Source organism: Sus scrofa, chromosome 3, assembly GCF_000003025.6.
Source record: "Sus scrofa isolate TJ Tabasco breed Duroc chromosome 3, Sscrofa11.1, whole genome shotgun sequence".
In the NCBI taxonomy this organism is placed as follows: Eukaryota; Metazoa; Chordata; class Mammalia; order Artiodactyla; family Suidae; genus Sus; species Sus scrofa.
The window spans coordinates 107,071,363-107,095,005 of NC_010445.4; the positions used below are offsets into that span (position 1 = coordinate 107,071,363).

The 23,643-nt window shown below is 36.6% G+C and overlaps 1 protein-coding gene across 1 annotated transcript in view; it reads right to left on the bottom strand.

Annotated features, from left to right (window-relative positions):
• The window catches only part of BIRC6 (baculoviral IAP repeat containing 6), a 256,404-nt gene that overhangs the window by 58,396 nt on the left and 174,365 nt on the right, over window positions 1-23,643 (bottom strand). Inside the window, 9 exon segments of the mRNA XM_021087656.1 lie at window positions 1,416-1,584; window positions 2,382-2,407; window positions 2,410-2,545; window positions 6,176-6,393; window positions 10,113-10,413; window positions 12,889-13,085; window positions 15,551-15,724; window positions 16,738-16,905; window positions 17,826-17,957. Coding sequence (XP_020943315.1) covers window positions 1,416-1,584; window positions 2,382-2,407; window positions 2,410-2,545; window positions 6,176-6,393; window positions 10,113-10,413; window positions 12,889-13,085; window positions 15,551-15,724; window positions 16,738-16,905; window positions 17,826-17,957 — 1,521 coding nt within the window.

The window sequence follows — 23,643 nt, forward strand, 5'->3', positions numbered from 1 at the left end:
TGCAGCAGCTGTGGCACGGGTCACAAGTGTGGTTCGCATCTGATCCCTGGCCTGGGAACTCATATGCCATGGGACGACCAAAAAAAAAAAAAAAAAAAAAAGGAATCAAACAAACATTCATGTGATAAAGCAAAATGAAGCTGAAATCTGTGGAAGTGCTGTGCTACTCCTACAATACCAAAATGGTCTCTCTTGTTGTGATAAGGTGCCTGCAACAGATTGAGAAAGTAGTAAGTGTGTGACTAGGAGAGATGACACAGAAGCGTATCTCTGTTGATGGCAAAACGATGCAAGAAAAAGCACTTAGCCTCTATGCACTCAACATAAAATCAATTATAATAATATCAGATATATTTTATATTGATCTGATATTATAACATCAGATAAATATTAAAAAACCAATTTAAATAACATAACACCTCAATATTTTTATGAAAAAGCTTGAAGTAGGCTAATAGCATGTTTTAAAGCACAATAATCTCCATAAAGGTGGAGAATAAGAGTAGTAATCCCTTTTCAAATACATTTTCCATCAATCTAACTGCATTTATACTGCTACCAAGCATCAAAACAGACTAATGAAAGATTCATTCCCATTGCTTTCCTTTCTTATTCTTTCTTGATAATCTAATTAAATGTGCCTGTTTCCATGAGTAAGAATATGAATAAAGGCAGAGATAAGCAGAAATTTTTTTAAGTGAATAAATAAAATTAAAGGTCCTGGCTAAAATAAGGAGATGTTAATTCCTTGGAGTTGTTACTGTTGCTGCTGTTGTTTTGACACTATCTGTATATCACCAAGTGTCTAAATAAAACATAAACTTTCTATTCTTATTTAGGAACAGAATACATTTCTTGGAAGATAATTTCACAACCAGGTAAATAATAAACTAGTTTTAATCAATAATTTGTTGTATACTGGCCAAATAAGTCACTATGGTTCTTTTATTTTTGCATTGGTAAAAACGAATATCTTATTGTCAAGTACCTATGAACTTGAATCTCTTTTTCTTTAAATCACTACAGTCTGCAGTTCTAGTATTTGAGGAAAAAAAAAGTTCAATTAACCATATTTAGATCAGAATGTTGTCATGAAGCTGCTAGCCTTTGCCCTATCATTTTCAGCTATAGGTTATTAAAAGAAAAAAATGTACTTTCACAGTTGAAAACAAAGGAATAAAGAACACTATTATTCTATGTTATAGGACAGATGATAACACAATAACAAATTAGGGGCTCTCTCAAAACTATTTCTAGAATAATTTTTAAGAAATAAACTCACACCTACATGAATTGGAGAAGAAACTCAAATATTTCAACTGAACCTTATTATTTAAACTGATAATGATAAAACAGGTAAATACAAGTATTCATCCACAAAGACATCTTAGAGGACTGGTTATAGTATGGTTTACCTGAATCATTTCGTAGATAAGATGACATGGCTGGGATGAGGCAGGACTGACTGAGAAGCTCTAGAAGTACAGAAGGAAGGGCGTTACTGTTCTGTCCTCTACTCTCGTGAGATGACTGAGCCTCTCCATTTACAGCACCACTTGCAGGGTTTATATAACTTGCAAGAACCTAAAAATAAAAATTGTTGGATTTAAACTGAATTTTAGCTTCATATAATTTGAAAGCCCATGTTTTACGTTAGATATTCAATCTGAATACCAAGAAGATATATTTTCAACTCAACCAATGCTTCATACTACATGTTTTAAAAATGAGACTTCTTTAGATTTTCAAGAGGATGTTTTGCATGATGTACACAGCATATGACTAGATGTACAGAAGCAATCCACCTAAGAACATGAATTTAAGAGTTTGGTAGCAACTCTGAGATTATTTACTTTATTGAATAGATTCAGTTTATAGTCTGAGGGTGATGGAATCAGAATTTTAAGTAGAATGAGCTTGAAAAATGCTTAAAAAAAAAAAGACTGATTTTTAGTTCACTAGGGGATACAGGATCTTTAAGAATCTTCTCTTTTCTATGGTACTGAAGGTTTTGTATACTAGATCACCTTGCCCAATTCTAGAAAACTCATAGAACAATGTGAGGAACAAAGACATTAATAGATATTTAAAAATAAAGAAAGAGTCCAGATACAGCACTTTAGGTGATAAGCTAACTTGAAGAAGGAAGTTATGGTACATTTTTCAGTTATTGGATGATTTCATCCTTGTCACTTTCCTCTCAGTGAACAAGCTAATTGAGAGGAAAGAATTCAGAGTTACAAGTCAGGAATAATAATCTTTGTCCATTATCTTAAATGTGCTGAGAGCAGGGGCTTTATAATAGTAGCTGATAATGAGATGGATAGTCAAAAGTACTTAAAAACAATACAAAAAAATATTTTTCAACTTTGCAAATATACCTGCAGAAGACAGGTAACATGCTCTCTTCCAGCCTCTGTTTAGTTAAGGCTTGTTCCACATCCCATCCAGACGCGGTAGAGCCTGTTCCAAAGCCAGTCCCTTTGGCCCAATAGAGCTGCTGTTCTTCTGTTGATGTAGGGTTATGAGAACTTGATACCTGTGGCTTATAACAAAAAATAAATTATTACTATTTGGTTTTATTTATCCTCAAAAATGTCTGTATAAATTTAAATATTTTAGCTGTTACAGAAAACAGTTTAGAGATTTCTTAAAAAAATCAAAGAATTACAGTGTGACCCAGCAATTCCATTTCTAGGTATATATCCAAAGAAATAAACCTGATACTCAAACAAATACATTACAGTCATGTTCACAGCAAGACCATTCATAACAACTGAAAGATTGGCCCAAAAGCCCATCAAGGGCTGAATGCATTCCATTTATATGAAATATCCAGGGTAGGTAAATATATAGAGACAAAATACAGACTGGTAGTTGTCAAGGATTAGGGAAAAGGGGAAATAGGGAACAAATGCTTACTTATATTTAAGAATAAACAGGAGTTCTCTGGTGGCTCAATAGGTTAAAGATCTAGCATTGTCACTGCTGTGGCACAGGTTCGATCCCTGGCCAGTGCAGCAATAAATAAATGAACACATAAATGAACTTTTAAAAATATTTACCAGGAATGATGGGGTAAAAGCAGCTTATGGCCTACAGAGTCAAAGACTCAAGATTAAACAGAGAAAACAGGAGAAGGAATAGGGATATGAGCCAGATCTTTTAGAATGAATCTACAAGGGTGTCCTATGTTTTCAATCACAGCAAGCAAGATTGCTTCTGTTTCTAGGAGTAATTCTCAATTTCTTATTTATAATGTGATATGTGGAAAATTTTCTTTGGGGAATACAGAACACAGTAAAAACATGAATGTTGTAGAGACAGAAAAAAAATGACCGAAATCACTGGTTTATTAATGCAATCTCAAACTCTGTAAGGCCAATTATTATAATTTCTGTAGACTGTAAAATTAATTTTGTAATAAGAATCCTCCTTTAAAAATTTTTCACTCAATTATCATACTATGTACCCTCAAAATATTTGAAATAAAGTATTAATTTCAGGGGTAATTTGCAAGCATTTTAACAGAAATATTTTCTAAGGAAGAATATTATATATGAGCAATACTTTCATGAAATGTAATACAATTTTACGGATCTATGATGGAAGAATTCCATCTTCCACATTTTGTAAAATAAAGTTAAATAATAAAAATTTCACTACCATCTATATTTAAAAGGTAATAATTAAGGTTATTAGTAAAAACAGCTATTTATTTTTTAAAAACATTTCTAAATGCGAAGTATAATATATTTACAGAGACAACACAAACAGGTAAAGTTTAATGAATTGCAAACAACTTATTTAACCATGCAGATCAAGAATTAAATCACTGCACACAAGAAATTGCCCTTGTTCCATCATACCCTCATTCTTCTACAAAGCTAATGGATAACCTGACTTTATACTCATTACTTCCTTTTTAAATATAATTTTGCCACCTAAATGTGAAACCCTAGTCACTATAGTTTAGTTTTATTTAATTTTTGAACGTTATAAAAATGGAATCATGATACATGTATTCCTTTGTGCCTGGCATTTTAGTTATGCTTATAAAATTTCTTGGTCCTATTATATGTAGTTAACTGTAGCTATTTACTTTCATTACTTTATGGTATCCTATTGCAGAGTAGACTACACTTATTTACCCATTCTACTGCTTTCACATTATTTATTTTATCCATTCTATTGCCTTTACATTATTACGAATGATGATGGGACAATATTTAGTACTACTATTTTTGAAAGCATATACATAGTGATAGGATGTGTACTCTTAATGTATTAAAAGTTTTCATTTGTACTTTTCTGATAATTAAAGCAACATATCACCTTTGAGCAGTTATTGAATATTTAGACAGCCTTTGGTGAATGGCCCATTTTGATCGCTTATCTAGTACTTTTCTATTTCATTGTTGTCCTTTTCCTTTTGGAATTTCTGAAGCTCCCGAAATATTCTGGATATAATTTTTAAAATCAGATATACACAAATATAGTCTCTGTTCTGTGGCTTCCCTTTTCACTTTCTTAAATAGTGTAGCTGATGGAAAAAAAAACTGCTTAATGTAGTTGCTTTTTGCCATTTCCCCCCTTATGGGTTAATGTTTCTTTTACATCCTGTCTAAAAATTCTTTGTCTACACTGAAATCAAAAAGGTATCTACTTTTTTGGGTAAAAGAATATTGTCATATTTTGTACATATTACACACATTTAGATTGACCATCTAGTTAGAATTAACTTTTGCATCAGACTACAGTCGAGTCTAAAGATTCATTTTTGTTCCATATGGATATTTAACTGACCCTACCACTATTTATTGATAAAACCATACTTATTCCCTTTTGTTGCAGAGTCATTTTTATCATAGAACCAAAGGACCACGTATATCTGAACATGAGTCCCTATTGTTTGCTGGGCTTCTATCTATCCTTGCACAAATACCACAGCTTAAGAGTAGGTTTCAATATATATGATATGCTGTTCTTACTTGAAATTGCCTTGGCTGTCCTTGACTTTTCGAGTTTCTGAATAAATTTTACAAATGGCTTATCAACTTCCTCCAAAATAAAGCTGGAATTCCATCAAACTTGAGGATCAATTTGGGAAGAAATACTAAGTATCTTCTACTCCATGAGAGAGAAACATTTACACAGACTTCAGTTCATGAAAATCTAATTAATAAGAGTCTATTAAAAATATTTGTATATTTTTGAAGAGAAGTCTTGCATATGACCTAAGAGACATCTTAAAAAAACTCATTTTGACAGTTCCCACTATGGCACAATGGGTTAATGATCTGGCTTGTCTCTGTGGAGAAATCAGTTTGATCCCTGGCCCGGTGCAGTGGGTTAAGAAGATCCAGCATTGCAGTTCCTTTTGTGGCTCAGTGAAACGAACCTGACTGGGATCTATAAAGATGTGGGCTCGATCCCTGGCCTTACTCAGTGGGTTAAGAATCTGGTGCTGCTGTAAGCTGCAGGGTAAGTTGCAGACGAGGCTTGGACCCTGCATTGCTGTGGCTGTGCTGTAGGCTAGCAGCTATAGCTCCAGTTCGACCCCTAGCCTGGGAACCTCCATATGCTGTAGGTGCAGCCACCCGTTCCCCCCTCACCGAGGCCAAAAAGAAAATCAACCATGGATTCAATCCTGGTCTGGAACTTCTATATCTGCGGGAGTGGCCAGAAAAGGAAAACAAACAAACAAAAACAACAAAAAACACTGCTAATTTTATGTGTGTTGCTGCTATACAGAAATTACTCATTTGAAATAATTAGTTTTATTTTCTTCATCCCCCACCCTTTTTATTCTTGTCTTAACTGTACTGGCTAGAACCTTTCATTCAATAGTATGATTGTCTGAAATTCAAGAAAAGAAAGGAAAAGGGATTAGAGAATAAATTCAGCATATTCTGGTATATAGTAAAAGGAAAAGTTTATTAAGTTATAAAATCTTTTTTGTTTTACAAGTAGATGGGCTAACTTAAGGCTTTATTAAAGAGCTTAACAGAGAAAAGAATAACTAATTCATTGTTTCTCTTTTATGTATGCTTTGTTTAGGGGCAGAACAAAGGAACACAGTCTCTTAAATACTAATTAGCTCAGAAAAAACTATGTCTGGACTCCACGAATTGAACTGAGTTTTTCATAATTAAAGAATGAAAACTGAGCTTACCTCTGTTTGATTGAGGCTAGAGTTTGGAACTCGAGGGGCATGGTGGCTCAAGGCAGAGAGACAGACCAGAATGAGGTGTAGTGCTCCAATTTCCAGTGCCATCCTCCGGAGAAGCACACCATCATCAGTTGTTAGAGGTGTAGTGCTAAACAAACTACGAAGGACATGGAAAGGAAGGGTTGGGAGCACATTCGCTGATGGAGACTGTAGGATGTGACCTAGATTAAGAGGAAAGAGAATTCAACATTAAAAAAATATTTTAAAACGCAGTAAGGAACAACACAAAAGGTCACAAGTCTATAATGAAAACATAATGTAAAATTACATCCTTGTATTTATTGGAAAACAACGACAAAATAATATCACACATGGAATAGAAATATCTTAATATTTAATAATAAAGTGTCTAGAAAAGCTAAAAGACATCATACATATGAACTCCAGAAGAAAGTTGAAATATACTCATATGGTACTAGTTAACAGATTATGTCAATATTATGACCTAGAATTTAAACTAAAAACCAGCAACTTTTCTAAAAAGAAGCATCGGAGTTCCCATCATGGCTCAGTGGTTAACGAATCCGACTAGGAACCATGAGGTTGCAGGTTCAATCCCTGGCCTTGCTCAGTGGGTTAAAAGATCCGGTGTTGCCGTGAGCTGTGGTGTAGGTCACAGACATGGCTCTGCTGTGGCTCTGGCGTAGGCCGGTGGCTACAGCTCCGATTCGACCCCTAGCTTTGGAACCTCCATACGCCGTGGGAGCAGCCCAAGAAATGGCAAAAAGACAAAAAAAAAAAATAATAAGATAAAAGAAGCATCAAAAGTTTCTTAAAATAGCATGAAAGTAACTGCTTGCCTGGAAATAGTTTCAACCATCAATCAGAGAGAAACTAGGAGTTCCACTGTGGTGCAGCGGAAATGAATCCAACTAGTATCCACGAAGACGAGGGTTTGATCCCTGGCCTTGCTCAGTGGGTCAGGGATCTGGTGTTGCCGTGAGCTATGGTGTAGGTTGCAGACGTGGCTCGGATTCCACGTTGCTGTGCCTACAGTGTAGGACGGCAGGTGTAGCTCTGATTTGACCCCTTGCCTGCTAACTTCCATATGCCACAGGTACAGCCCTAAAAAAGCAAAAAAGAGTGAAACTATTTTGTTTTGTTGGCAATAAAGTTTTTCACTACGTTCTAGCTAGAGAGGAGTGTTAAATGTAAACAACAAAACAAACAAAAAACCACTTTTACGTGAATTGTGGACGACTTAACTACTGCAAAAAGGAATATCAGAATTACACTCTTTAATAAATATTCATTATATATCACTAGAAATAGTATGAATTGGCCTAAAGACAATTCTTTTTTTTCTGTTTAGGGTTACACCTACTTTCTTGTAATAGAGTCCTAAAATACCCATGGTTCTTATCCCTTTATATAAAAAAATCAGATGCGGAGTTCCTGTCATGGCACAGTGGTTATCGAATCTGACTAGGAACCATGAGGTTGTGGGTTCGGTCCCTGCCCTTGCTCAGTGGGTTAACGACCCGGCGTTGCCGTGAGCTGTGGTGTAGGTCGCAGACGCGCCTCGGATCCCGCGGTGCTGTGGCTCTGGTGTAGGCTGGTGTCTACAGCTCCCACTGGACCCCTAGCCTGGGAACCTCCATATGCCGTGGGAGCGGCCCAAAGAAATAACAAAAAGACAAAAAATAAATAAATAAATAAATTAAAAAAAAAAAAATCAGATGAAGCAGTAAGAAATTCCTGATCTTCTAAAATAAGTATAAACAATTTATATATGAAACCAACCAGGACTTATTTAGTAGACAGACACCGTAATTTAATATAATTATAAAATCACTTAAAATTATGTCTATTTCTGAAGAATTCCATCATTATGAAAATACAAAAGAAAAAATACATACCTTGAATACTCAATACTTCAGGGTTACAGGATGCACAAATAAATTCATATAATTTTACTGGAATAAATATACTTTTATGTATAGAATGTACCAGTGTATTTCTTCCTTTTTTTTTTTTTTTTTCTTTTTGGGTCTTTTTGCCTTTCCTAGTGCCCCTCCCACGGCATGTGGAGGTTCCCAGGCTAGGGGTCTAATCAGAGCTACAGCTACTGGCCTACGTCACAGCCACAGCAACGCCAGATCTGAGCTGTGTCTGAGACCTACACCACAGCTCACGGCAACGCCGGATCCTTAACCCACCGGGCAAGCCAGGGATTAAACCCACAACCTCATGGTTCTTAGTCGGATTCATTTCCACTACACCACGACGGGAACTCCACCAGTGTATTCTTTCTAAGCGGCACATGAAAAATATCTCTAATCAAAACCATAGATTTTATTTTAGTTTGAAAACTGTATGATTTTAAAATAACATAAAAATATTAGTTCTCAAATGTTATGGTTACTAACTGAAGAATTAGAGATAAATCAAATGAAAATATACTTGCTGGGCTACCCTATGGTTTCTTTGTTTCTTTCTATTAAAATCACTGCCAGCCCAACGAAAACAATCACCATAGCTTTATATTATGATTAAATTATAAATTGTTATTTTATAATATATTGTTATGTCATTTTCCTCATTCTGTTTTCTTTAACATAAATATTGCTACCAGATTCACTGAAGGATTCTTTTGGGGGGGGTGCTTTTTTTAGGGCTGCACCAGAAGCACATGGAAGTTCCCAGGCTAGGGGTTGAATCAGAACTGCAGCTGCCGGCTACAGTCACAGCAACAGCATTGTGGGACCCGAGCTGCATCTGCAGTCTATACCACAGCTCACAGCAATGCTAGATTCTTAACCCACTAAGCGAGGCCAGGGTTCAAACCTGCATCCTCATGAATACTAACTGGATTCATAACCCACTGAGTCACAATGGAACACCTCACTGAAGAATTCTTAAAAGAATTCATTACATTCCCTACTTAACATATTTTAATAAATTTTCATTGCTATTCAGAATAAAATCTGAAGATTTTAAGAAGTTCTTCCATGATATATTATCAATAACACCTTTTAAAATGATCTCTCAGGAGTTCCCGTCATGGCTCAGTGGTAACCCAACTAGTGTCCATGAGGACATGGGTTCGATCCTGCCCTGACTCAGTAGGTTAAAGATCCAGTGTTGCTGTGAAGTGGTGTAGGTCACAGATGCAGCTAGGGTCTGGCATTGCTGTGGCTATGGCAAAGGCCAGCAGCTGCAGCTCCAACTTCCACATGTCATGGGTGGGCCCTAAAAGGATAGACACATAGATAGATAAATAGATAGACAGTTAAATAAATAAAATGATCTCTCAGTGCTGCTTTATGCAAATTATCTGCTCTCATATAAGTACATAAACACTGCTCACATCATTCCTGTTTCTGAAACAACTCATTCTCAACCTATACTGACTATATGAGCATATAAACATTGCTCAAATCATTCCTGCTTTCTGAAATAACTCATTTGCAACGTATACTGACCATATTCTTCAAGGTCTCAGTAAAACCTACAATGCTACTTTATTCACAGTGCTAGGTAGTAAGGAAATAATCTCATACTTGCAAGCATCCATAAGACTGTACTTTTCTCAAGGCTTTTATAACTTGTTCAGTCTATATGTGTACATATATTCCTCGTTGCTATTACTGGAGCACATTAGCTACTTGAAGGTCAGGTCTAAACACCTGCTTCATCTTTAAATACCTCCAATAATGCCCAGTATCTCTGTAAGCACAAATAACTTCTGAATGAATAAAGAAGTGAAAATAAGATTCTTTAGGATTTAGAATACCTATCATTGGAAATAAGTTGCCAATAACAAGTCTTCTAGAGGCTAAAACTATGAAAGAAACAAATGAAGAATAAAAGGCAATGATCTGAATAACTTTTACACAACTACCTATGGTAAATTTCATTAATAACACTAAACACTTACTTCCTTCTCCATCATCTGTCACTCCCAATACCAAGCGAAGAAGGCACTGGGCATGTTTTCTCTCTTTCAGAAGCACTTCAGCATAGCCCGGAAGACGAAGAAATAATCCAAAAGCAGCCAAAGAATGGGCAGGTATGGGAGACATGGTCTGTACAGCAGACTTGATAGGTGGAGGTTCAGCTGCAATGGTTTCCGGTGCTTCATAAACTAATTCTCCTGATTGTTCAATAGTCACCCATTCAAACTGATCACTATCCTTTGGCTTTTCCTGAGTGGTAGATGTTACAACTGGCGTACTCACCTAAAGAAAAAAAAAATTGTTTGATTATCTGTATGTTTCAACATCAGCTTCAAAATAAAGACTTGAATTCAAACGATCTCTTTAAAATATAAGAATATAGAAATCAATAAAGGGACACTTTTTAAAAGTGAGTTACATTATACCATTAGTATGATGGTCTCTGCCAAGTATCTCCACTTTTCAAGTTACTATTTTCTCCTCTGTAATCAGTTAAGTAGGCTGATTCTTTGTAATTATCTTGTTTCTTACTAAACTGTGATCCATTAGAATCAGCATTTTTATAATGCTCGCCTGTAATAATACTAATTACAGTGGTTGCCAAATGGTGATTTTCAAATTTTATCATTCCTTCTACATTTATTAGTTGGCACTGAACAGAAAGCAAAGATGTTCCCTTTATTTCCATCTATTCATTCATTCATTTATTAATTTTATTCTATAGGTTACAGTCTGTTACTATCATTTATCTGATGCCCAAGTAGAATCAGATTTGGTCAGTGAGGCCCCCTAAAGAAGGCTCCTATATCTAGGCTCATCTTGTACCTTCTCTGCCCTAATCCTAGAATTCTTCCAAGGGGCACCCATTTCTTTGTTTGAAACAGAACCTTAAAAAGAAGATATGGGATACAGGTATGCAAATATTGCTGGGGGAGGTCTGAATCCATGCCCTGTAAACAAACAAGCAAATCTAGGAAAAACATGTACAGACACATGTATATATGTGACTATATATATAGACAAAATCAATGTGGGATCCAGCCATGACTGCGATCTACGCCACAGCTCATGGCAATGCCAAATTCTGAACCCACTGAGCAAGGCCAGGGAGCAAACCCACATCCTCATGGATACTAGTCAGGTTCATAACCGGCTGAGCCACAACAGGAACTCCCTATTTTAGCAATTCTTGATTTCCAATCAATATAATACACCATAGTGAATCCTGAATTAGGAAAATCATTTTCAATGAGCAGTAATAATCTTGAGAATGTCAGAGTCTTTTCCATTTCAAACCTTTGCATGTTATTACATTTTCCATATAGAAATAAAATTTTCCTTATATTGTCCTGTGGCAATCACCTTACATCATGGTTGTATCACCTTAAAGTATTAGCTCTTTGAATAGCAGGTAAGTAATAACCATTTACTGAGTAGCTAGGTATTACGTGGATTGAAATAAATCTCCCCCAAAGATATACTCAAGTTCTACCCCCAAGCCTGTGGGCTATTATTGGCAATGTGGTCTTATTGGCAAACATAATCAATTCAAATGAGGCCATACCGAATTAGGGTAGACTCTAAATCCATCCTAAATCCAATGAACAGGGCTCTCATAAGGAGAGGGCAATACACAGACACACAGATACAAGAAGATGGCCCCAAGTGAAGATGTAGGCAGAAACTGGAGTGATGCAGCTATAGACCAATGAATGCCATTAACTGCCAGCAATTACTGGAAGCTAAGAAGAGGCTAGGAAGGATTCTTCTCCAGAGCCTTCACAGTGTGCGTGGCTCTGGTGACACCTTGATTTCAGACTTAGAGCCTCTTGAACTGTATGAAAATAAATTTCCAATGTAAGCCACCCAGTTTGTGGCATTTTGTTTTGGCAGTCCCAGAGAATTAATGCAGGCAGACACACACACACACACACACAGTGCATAAAATTAGAATAATTCTCATACCCAATTCTACAAAAATAAAGAGCTTAGTATTTACAACTCTCTGTGTATCACATTCCACTTTCATTAATAACCCTGAAAGTACACTTTCAATAACAGTAATATTAATGAACAGGCGAAGAAGTTAATGTTTTAAAAACTACTTAAAATGGAAACGGAACCTAAAAAGGAATAAAAGTTAAGCAAAAAGACATAATATATTTGGGTAGGAGTATACATGACTACTTTACTCTCCCATTTCCAGTAATATCCATAATTAATATCACCCCTTAAGAAGTGCAGAAACAAAAAAATGTTACAGTGTGATGACCATAAAATCAGGATAAATGCTACAGTGTTATGACCTTGGCAAATGCGCTTGGTCTTCAGTATTTCTTAAGTACCAACTATTCTCACAAAGCTCTGTATAGGCTGAGCTTTGAAAGATTTATACAGTATTCAAAGACTTTATTATTTTGTCTTTCGTCTTTACAGGGCCGCACCCTCAGGCTGGGATCTAAATCAGAGTCGCTGCTGCCGGCCTACACCACAGCCACAGCAACGCCAGATCCAAGCCGCATCTGCGACCTACACCACAGCTCATGGCCACACTGAATCCTTATGCCATTGAGCGAGGCCAGGGATCGAACCGGCAACCTCATGGTTCCTAGAGAGATCCGTTTCCACTGTGCCACAATGGGAACTCCCTTCAAAGACTTTAAATGAGAATATTTCCAAAGTTTAAGTTAAACACACAAAAAAAGGGAAGGAAGGTCTGTCATGGAATGATATAATCAATTAGGAACCTTGTCTTACCTGTTGAATTACTTCTGGATACAGCATGGGTAGTCGTTCTGCAATAAGAGCCAATCCACCCATTCCTGCAAAAACTTGTAATGGTGACTGAATGGGACAGGTCTCAAGTAAAGATTCATCCAGTATTCCATCCATACATTCATCACTTGGAGTAAGAGCCTCATCATCAGGACAACTACCAAGTAATTCTCCATGATCTAGAAGAATAATTGCAAATAATAGCTAAGAAGAGTCTCTTTATATAAAACATTTTCATTCACAAAGCAGGTATTGTTGTCATCTTTCCACTCAACAAAAGAGCATAATTAAGTTATTCAGATATAGGTCTTTTAAGGCTAGATGCTACAAAATGTTTAAATGACTTCTGATGTTGCTCCCTACAGTTGTGCTACACAGAGCATGGTCCATGGACCAATAAGCATCAGCATCAGTCTGAGAGCTTTTGAAATGTAGAATCTCAGGTTCCACTCTAGACCTATTGAATGGGAATCCGTACTTTCATAATGTCTTGAAGGTGATGTATAGCATAATGAAGACTAGGAAGCATTGTCCTTTACAGCAAAGAAGACATGGAGACTCCAGAAAATATTAATGTATGTACATGCTGTGCTCTAAAGTATCCAACTAGGAAAAATTGAACAAGACAAAGATTCACTGAAAACTGAAAATTAAACCATATTGGTTTAATTTTGAATCACTCACAGAGGAAAACCAAAAGTTATTTCCACAGATAACCAGATCCTATGAACATTAAAAAGACAATTAATCCTACTGAAATTTTGGGCAAAGGAGATAGACGTATTAATATTTAGTAAAGAGCACAAAATGCGGAGTTCCTGTTGTGGTTCAGTGTGTTAGGAACCCAACAAAGTCTCTGTGAGGATATGGGTTCACTTCCTGGCCTTGCTCAGTGGGTTAAGGATCTGGCATTGCTGCCAGCTGAAATGTAGGTCGTAGATGAGGCTTGGATCCTGTGTTACCGTGGCTGTGACCAGCAGCTGCAGCTCAGATTTAACTCCTAGCCAGGGAACATCAATATACTGCAGGTGTGGTCCTAAAACAAAATAAAACAAGAACACAAAATGCTAACAACTAAATACTGAGCTTCAATCATGAGAAAAACTGAAGATAAATAAGATGCATATTGACAGTAATAAAATTATTGCTTAGATACCATTTATGGTAGTGGAAACTTGGAAAGAGAATGCTTCAACAATTGGGAAACAGATCAATTTTGTTATATCTGTATGAAAAACAGGCAATTAAAAAAGAAATGTGTGGAGGAGTTCCCGTCATGGCGCAGTGGTTAATGAATCCGACTAGGAACCATGAGGTTGCCGGTTCGCTCCCTGGCCTCGCTCAGTGGGTTAAGGATCCAGCGTTGCCGTGAGCTGTGGTGTAGGTCGCAGACATGGCTCAGATCTGGCACTGCTGTGGCTCTGGCGTAGGCTGGTGGCTACAGCTCTGATTGGACCCTAGTCTGGGAACCTCCATGTGCCCACGGGAGTGGCCCTAGAAAAAGGCAAAAAGACGGAAAGACAAAAAGACAAAGAGACAAAAAAAAAAAAAAAAAGGCATGGAGTTCCTGTTGTGGCTCAGCAGTAACAAACCTGATTGGTATCCATGATGATGCCAGTTTGACCCCTGGCCTCGCTCAGTGGGTTAAAGATCTGGTGTTGCCATGAGCTGCAGTATAAATTGCAAACGCAGCTGGATTCCGTGTTGCTGTGGCTGTGGCCAGCAGGTGCAGCTGTGATTCAAACCCTAGCCTGGGAATTCCATACGCCATGGGTGCAGCCCTAAAAAACAAAAAAACCACACACATTTAGGGAGTTCTCACTATGGCTCAGTGGGTAAAGGACCCAATGTTGTCTCATGACGGTGTGGGTTCAATCCCTGGCCTCATTCTGTGGGTTAAGAATCTGGCACTGAGGCAAACTGTGTCATAGGTTGCAGATGCAGTTTGGATCCGGTGTTGCCATGGCTATAGCGTAGGCCGGCAATTGCAGCTCCAATTCAACCCTAACCTAGGAACTTCCACATGCCACAAGTGCACCCATAAAATGAAAAAAAAGAAAAAGGCACATTTAGAAATATTTAATTGAATATATAAAAATAAAAAGGTAAGAAAATGTATGATCCCACTTTTGACTAGGGAAAAAATATTTATGAGCATGAAATATCACTTGATATAAACTATAAGGAAACTAGAAATTCTAAATTGGCCCTCTCACTTTAATTATAAAATTATGAACAATTCACATGGCTCAGGCAGAAATATTATAAATTAAAGCATATGGTCCTATAAAATAAGTGACCCTACACAAGTAATTAAGATTAATTTCCAATGGAAATCATGGCAATTTTATTTAGAAATAACTCAGTCATAAAGGAAAAAATGTATCTTACTATTGATGTAATAAAAATGTAAATTTAATTATCAGTTGTAGAAATCCTTGCCTGATTAGATCACAGACTTTAATTTTACTTCTCTGCTTTTCCTTTTTGGCCACACCCAGAGGCATGCAGTTCTTGGGCCAGGGATCAAACCTGCACAATAGCAGTGACCAGAGCTGCAGCAGTGATAACACCTGATTCTTAACCTACTGTACCACAAGGGAACTCCCCAGATTATAATTTTAAAGAAATATCACACACATACCTTTTTCAGGGTGTAGTCTTTTAAAAGAATCTGTTTTTGAAAGACTTGGGTCTGTGATAACTCTAGATCCCAACTTAACAGTTAGATCTATTGAGCGGTAACCTTGAGGAAGTTTTCGGTCATATAGGAGAGTTAAAAGCTGGGCAAGCGTCATTTCAGCAGGCAATGGCTGGCCTAAAAATGATATAAGTAAGTTAAAATTGGAATCCAAGAAGGAGACACTTACTTGATTGAATTTATTCAACTACTTAATGCTTTCACCAAACTATAAGTAAGAGTTTGATTCTGACATCAACTTCAAAGCAATTTAAAAAGTTCATAGAAAGTTTACAAACCTCAAACCATTTCTGCCTTGTGTGAACAATGATGTCAATATAAAGTGTTAATTAGCTGCTAACCCACCAACTGAGTCATGGTAAATAGAAAAAAGAGACATTCCCATAAACCTTGGACTGGTCAATCTTTTAAATAAAAGGTCAGACAATAAATATGTTAAGCTATGGAAGCCATATGGTCTATGCTACAACTTCTAACTCTACTGTAGCATGGAAACAGTTATAGACAATACATAAATGAATGGGCACAACTATATTCCTATAAAACTTTTTTTTATGAAAAGAAGCATCCAGTCCACCCATCATAATTTACTGACCTCCCCTATGAATCAGCTATGTAAAGCCAAGAAGGAAAATCCATTCTAAGTTAAGTGGCAATCTGATTATGATACAGCACAAAAATGGAAATAAAATAAAATGCCTTGACTAATGGAAACTATACTGGTCAAAGAATATATTTTAGACAGAGAGGAAGCTTCCCTATCAGTGGTACATCTAAGATTTCCACTGCAAGAACTAGTTCTTTAAAATCTGCCTCACACTGCATCCTATGTAACTTGTTATGAACACACTAAAACGTTAATTTCACTGATCACTTACAACACATTCATAAAAAAATTTAGGCAGCTAGTAAAGTGCAAAAATGTAACATTATGGTGTTTTAAAGGGTCTGAAATAGGTTACTCCCTTTCTTGTTCTCACTTCTCTTGGACGGAACTATATGAACAAAGCCTCAGGAAATTATCTCATCAGTAGCATATGATTAAACATGATTCTGGTGATTACACATCTGATTTATACAACTGTAAGATTACTAAAATTTCTTAGCTCTTTTATCACTGTGGACATTACCAGCCAAGAGTTTGTGGAATAGGTGAAAGACAGGGACAGTAATTATTTTGTTGGCAGCCTCTGCTCCTGAGGAAGCACCTCCTATTTTATCGGGCATTGTTCTCCCCCTCCTGGATGGCGGGCGAGGTGGTGTAGCTGACACAGCACGTTTAGACTGGGATTTCAGCCCTTGAAGGAAAAACAAAAATCATTAACATTCTATACAGCCAACACACCATTGAAGTAAAAGTGTATTTCTAAAATATGTTACTAAAGCGCCATATTCCTATTAATGCCAAAAGATAGAAATGTTTCTTATTTAAAATCCAATATTTTGACTCCATTTATCATTCATTATACTCCAGGAATAATTTTGGCTGCATTTGTAACTATTTTCCATGAAGATAAATATTATTAACTTCTATATTCTCTGAGATACATATAGATGACCATCTGTTTACTAGAAAGTAGTTTTGTACAAATATGTACAGGAAGTCTTGTTTTATTAATTTATTTCTGAGAAAAGATATATTAAACCAACAGAGGTCTCCTATTCGAAGAGTAAGGTAATTTATGCTGAGCCTTCCCTTCTGAAATAAAAATTGTGTTAAAATATCCTCCACAATTACCACTTAGCTGTTTTTTTCTTCTTCCAGCATCTAATAGTAAAAGCTCCTTTTTCAACCCATTTTCTTTTGATAACTTATGTTTTCTAATTTTATGTAATGAGCACAACATCCTAAGTGAAAACTAGAGAATACTTCTTCATTTTGCTTTTTAAGAAAAAAACAAACAAAATAAAAACAGGAAGGTTACAGAAAAATTCCTTAACACTTATAGGACTTCTAAAGTATAATTTCTGTAAACAGTTAAGGTAAAACGGAATGTCTAAACTATTTACACGTTTAATATCTGATTAAATACACTAAGTATAAAATAAGTTTAATAATTCTGGTTGCAAAGAATAATGGATTTCTGGTGCAATAGTTGTGTATCTAATATTAAGACATCATTACATCAACTTTTTCATTAATACTTTTTATTACATTAAGATCCTATAATATAAATGGTTATATTTTACAGAAACCCACGATTACAAAAAAACATACCTGAAGCAACAACAACACTATAATTGTCCTGAAATCCGTTTTCTGCCTTAACTTTTTCCTTCTCTTCATGATTTTTCTTTTCTTTGTCATCTTTTTGTTCACTAATTAGTTTAGCAGTGATACTTGGTGTATCTGTAAGAAAATTTTACGTTGAGACACAATGCTTTTTGAAATCATTAGGAGGGAAGCAAGAAATATCTTAGGTGACAATTACACAAGATTATATTATCACTATTACAAAGGCAATGTAAATGCAGTTGGCAGAAATGTTATGAGGGAAAGTCTGACATTCAATTCTTGTGGATTTTATCAATGAAAGGGACTCATTACTCTCTTTAGGCTAGGATACTTAAATCCCAATCTATAGAAAATATTACATACTACAATAGCACTATAGTCAGAGGCAGTTAAAAGCCATTACCAAGAACATTTGCTTCATTTTAGGCATAGTTCAATCTGCTTGCCACCTACATCTATTTCAGTCCTCACAACGTGCATAACAAGAATACTCTTTTCGAAATAAGGAAAGTCTTATTAGCGAGGCTACTAGTACAACCTGTAAAGGGAAATACGGAATTCAAGCTCAGGATCATCCTAAAGCACTACATTAGACTTCTACTTATTCTACAAATGGGAGTACAAAGGAACAAATTTAAGTGACAGAGATTTCTGCTGGTATTTCCGTTGGACCATACCTACGGCATGTGAAAGTTCTGGGCCTGGGACTGAACCCATGCCACAGCAGCGACTCAAGCTACTAAAATGACAATGCCCAATCCTTAACCTGCTATGCCACAAGGGAACTACTAATCTTGTTATTTCCATTTAGTTAGGAATAACAATTATGTTTTACCAGTACCTTTTTTTTTTTTAAATCAATTTTGCTAGTTAATTTTTTTTTTTTTTTTTGTCTTTTTGCTATTTCTTTTGGGCTGCTCCTGCGGCATATGGAGGTTCCCAGGCTAGGGGTTGAATCGGAGCTGTAGCCACCGGCCTATGCCAGAGCCACAGCAACTCGGGATCCGAGCCGTGTCTGCAACCTACACCACAGCTCACGGCAACGCCGGATCGTTAACCCACTGAGCAAGACCAGGGACCGAACCTGCAACCTCATGGTTCCTAGTCGGGTTCCTAGTCGGATTCGTTAACCACTGCGCCACGACGGGAACTCCTGCTAGTTAATTTTTATTAGTTTTTTTAATGATAAGCAGTTACTCCTGTTAATTCTTTCTATTGTATATTTGCTCTCTAATTTGTTTCTTTTTGTCTTTTTGCCATTTCTTGGGCCGCTCCTGTGGCATATGGAGGTTCCCAGGCTAGGGGTCGAATCGGAGCTGTAGCCGCTGGCCTACACCAGAGCCACAGCAACGCAGGATCCGAGCCGCGTCTGCAACCTACACCACAGCTCACGGCAACACCAGATCATTAACCCACTGAGCAAGGGCAGGGATCAAACCCACAACCTCATGGTTCCTAGTTGGATTCGCCAACCACTGCGCCACGACGGGAACTCCCTTACCAGTATCTTAAGAATGAATACAAAGGACTTTCCATAGATAGTTATTACCCTCTGAATTATTATTTTCTTTCATTTTTTTGAATGTGACATGCTATTAGAGATGATGAAATAAATGACGACTCATATAAGTATCTGACTTAACCATTATGGAACTCAAAAAGTTGGATGAACTGTTTTGACATCAGGAAAATTTTCCCTATGTATCTATGATTGATAGATTGTCTTCTTACTTTTCTACTTAACGCAACTATGATCCAACACTTTATTTTATAAAGAAGTTATAAAATCCCCGATCATTTGATCAATTTCATCTTGTTAAGAAGGTTAAATGATCAAATGATAAAACAGCAATTTTGTATTAGCTCCTATTTTGTAGCTTCCTTTGAATATATGAAAATACCCCAGTGATAGCAATTTTTGGAATCTCTTCCTAACTACAGACTGCCTTCACAGTTTACGTTTTAGTAAAATTTAAAAAAAAATTCTTCTCTTTTGAAGGTGCCTGCAGCATGCAGAAGTTCCTAGACCAGGGACTGAACCTGAGCCACAATAGTGACAACACCAGATTCTTAACCACTAGGCCACCAGGGAACTCCTAAAATTTTTTTTAAAGACTCTAAATATAGTAGCTCTCCCTTATCCGGGTTTTATTTTCTGTGGTTTCAGTTACTTATGGTCTGATAATATTAAATAAAAAATTCCAGAAATAAACAACTCGTAGGTTTTAAATTGCTTGCTGTTCTGACAATTCTGGTGAAATCTCAGGCCTACTATCTCCATCCCACTTGAGATTCTCAACCATCTCATCATCTGTTCCAATCATCGATGTCATTTGTCATGGCTGGACAACCTACGATCATCCAAAACACATGATCCTTCTGTTCCTTCTTCAATGTATTCTCAGAAGGTCAAAAGTAGCCTAACCCTGGAGTTCCCGCTGTTGCACAATGGGATTGGTGGTGTCTTGGGAGTACTGGGACACAGGCTCCATCCCCCGCCCTGCAGAGTGGGTTAAGGATGCGGCGTCATCATGGCTGAGGCTTGGGTTGCAGCTGTGGCTCAGATCTGATTTTTGGCCCAGGAACTCCATATGCCATGGGCAGCCAAAAAAGGGGGGAGGGGAGAGGAAAAAAAAAGTAGCCCAACCCTACATTCCAAGTCTTTATCATTCATCTTTTTTCATCACATCATGTAGGTAATTTATCATCTCTCATCATCACAAGACAGGTGAGCACAGAGAAATAAGATCATTTTGAGAGAGAGAGTGTATATGCGTGTACATAAGAGAGAGAAGTACATTTACAGAATTTTATTACAGTATATTGTATAACTGTTCTAGTATTTTCTTTTATTGCTAATCTCTTACTGTGCATTCTCTATAAATTAAACTTTATCATAGATATGTATGGATGGGAAAGAAAGTACATTCAGGGTTCACTACTGCCTGTGGTTTCAGGTATCCACTGGGGGTCTTGGAATATACCCCTGCAGATAAGGGGGAGTGCTGTAATAAATGCATAGTGCCAAAAAAAAAAAAAAAAAAAAAAGGAGTTCCTGTTATGGCTCAGCAGAATTGAATCTGATCAGGAACCATGAGGTTGCAGGTTTAATCCCTGCCCTCACTCAGTTGGTTAAGGATCCAGCGTTGCTGTTAGTGGTGGTGTAGGTTGCAGATGTGGCCTAGATCTGGCGTTGCTGTGACTGTGGCATAGGGCAGGCCAATTAGACCCCTAGCTTGGGAACTTCCTGGGTGCAGCCCTGAAAAAAAAAATAAAATAAAATAAAAGGCATAATACAACAATATATTTTACTTTCTTATTAAAACAACCAAGTAACCCCAAAAGGCAGAAAGAGTTACACAAGTCAGAAGGAAATATTTAAGTAACAAAAAATTGAAACAATTAATCACAGCCTACTAGGTAGTAAGAATTTTTATTTATTTATGGCCAAGCCCATGGCAGGCAAAAGTTCCTGGTCCAGGGATCAAACCTATGCCACAGGAATGACCAGAGCTGCTGCAGTAATGATGCCAGATCCTTAATCTGATGCACCACAAGGGAACTCACAACACATAACCTTTATTATTTGAATGCAATATAGTCAAAAGCTATAGCAAGTGGTTGAGACTACTGATTAAATAGTTTTGGATTAATTATTTTTATACATGTTAATAAAACACATATGCATATATGAATATATCATAATATAGTTACAGATCACAAATAGACTCTAAAGGACCAAAGTATGGCTAAAGACTTAGAATTTAAGTTTTTGATATTTACTTAGGATGACTTTATTAGACTTTTTACAAGGATATACTGTTCTCTCATGGCCATTAAGTTTTATTTTTTAAATTTTTAGATAATAAAGGTAGCTATTTTATTAAATGTTCCAACGACAGAACATGATATTTTAGAAAATAGTGTTCGTTCATAGTAAAGATAAATGTTAATTTCTAGTTATTTTGTCTACATTTCTCCATTATCAAGTTAAATGTATAAAATCTCAAAATTGAGTTTCAGTACTCTTCCCCCCTTCCTTCCTTTCTTCAATTAACTAATTTTTAAATTCTTTCATCATCTAGAAGGCACAATTTCAGAAAAATGAAATTGAGAAAAAACCCTGAAAAATCAAAATTTCAATACAGTTTAGTTGTAACAGGTAAGGTGGACATTTTCAAAGAGGAAAAAAATTATACCTTTGTAATATATTATAACATTTTACTGTGTAACTTTTAAAAATGTAGGAAAGAATTAGTTTTATACACACAATTGTGTGAGATGCAGTGACTAAAACTGGTCAAGGATCTCCTCTACCTTATTTTCTCAAAGTGATCAAATAACCATTTATATGGATTAACTTACCATGTATGTTTTGTAACAACTTCCATAACTCTTCAATTCAGTCTTTATCCTAAGTTTAGGTTTCTATTTCTAACAAAATAAGAGAAATTGCCAGTTTTTTCCTAAGATATTCCTAACTTCCTTCAGTCATCAGTGTTGCTTAAAGATTAGGTACAGCCTCTAATGCATACAGTTGGAAACACACTTACTTATGTCTAAATTTAAATGAATACTTTCCCCCATCATTTCTAAAAACTCTTATTTAAGCATAGTTGATTTCAATGTTCATTTCTGCGATACAGCAAAGTGATTCAGTTACACACACCACACACACACACACACACACACACACACACATTCTTCCATTATGGTTTACCTTTGGATATTGAGTACTGTTCCCTGTGCTATACAGTAGGACCTTGTTGTTTATTCATCCTCTATAAATACTTTGCTTCTGCTAGTCTCAGACTCCCAGTCCTTCTCTTCCCCACCCCTACTCTCCTTTGGCAACCACAAGTCTGTTCTCTATAGTGGTGAGTCATTTTTTGTTTTGTAGGTATGTTCATCTGTGCTGTATTTTAAATTCCACATATAAGTGATATCATATGGTATCTGTCTTTCTTCTTTATCCATTCATCTGTCAATGGACATTTAGGTTATTTCCATGTCATGGCTACTGTAAATACTGTGCTATGAACAAAAGGGTACATATATCTTTCTGAATTACAGTTTTGTGTGGGAGATTGCTAAATCATTTGGCAACTCTATTTTTAGTTTTTTGTGAGGAAACTCCAAACTGTTTTCCATAGTGGCTGTGCCAATTTATATTCTAGCAACAGTTTAAGAGGGTTCCCTTTTCTCTACACCCTTTCCAGCATTTATTATTTTTAGACTTTTTAATGATGGCCATTCTGACCAGTGAGAGGTAGTACCTCATCGTAGTTCCGATTTGTATTCCTCTAATAATTAAGATATTGAGCAACCACTCATGTACCTACTGACCATCTACATGTTTTCTGTGGAGAATATCTATTTAGGTCTTCTGTCCATTTTCTGATTAGATTGTGGCTTTTGTTGTTGTTACTGAACTGCATGAGCTGTCCGTGTACTTTGGAAATTAGGCCCTATGGGGCGCATTATAGAACAAATACACATAAAGTTGCAGTTTTTTTTTTCTTTTTGTCTTTTCTAGGGCCGCACCCGCGGCATATGGAGGTTCCCACACTAGGGGTCCAATTGGAGCTGTAGCTGCCAGCCTACAACAGAGCCACAGCAACACAGGATCCAAGCTTCATCTGTGATCTATCTACACCACAGCTCATGGCAACGCTGGATCTTAACCCACTGAGTGAGGCCAGGGATCAAAAAACTCACAACCTCATGGTTCCTAGTGGATTCACTAACCACTGAGCCATGACAGGAACTCCTCAGTTTTTTTTTTAATTTGACAACATAA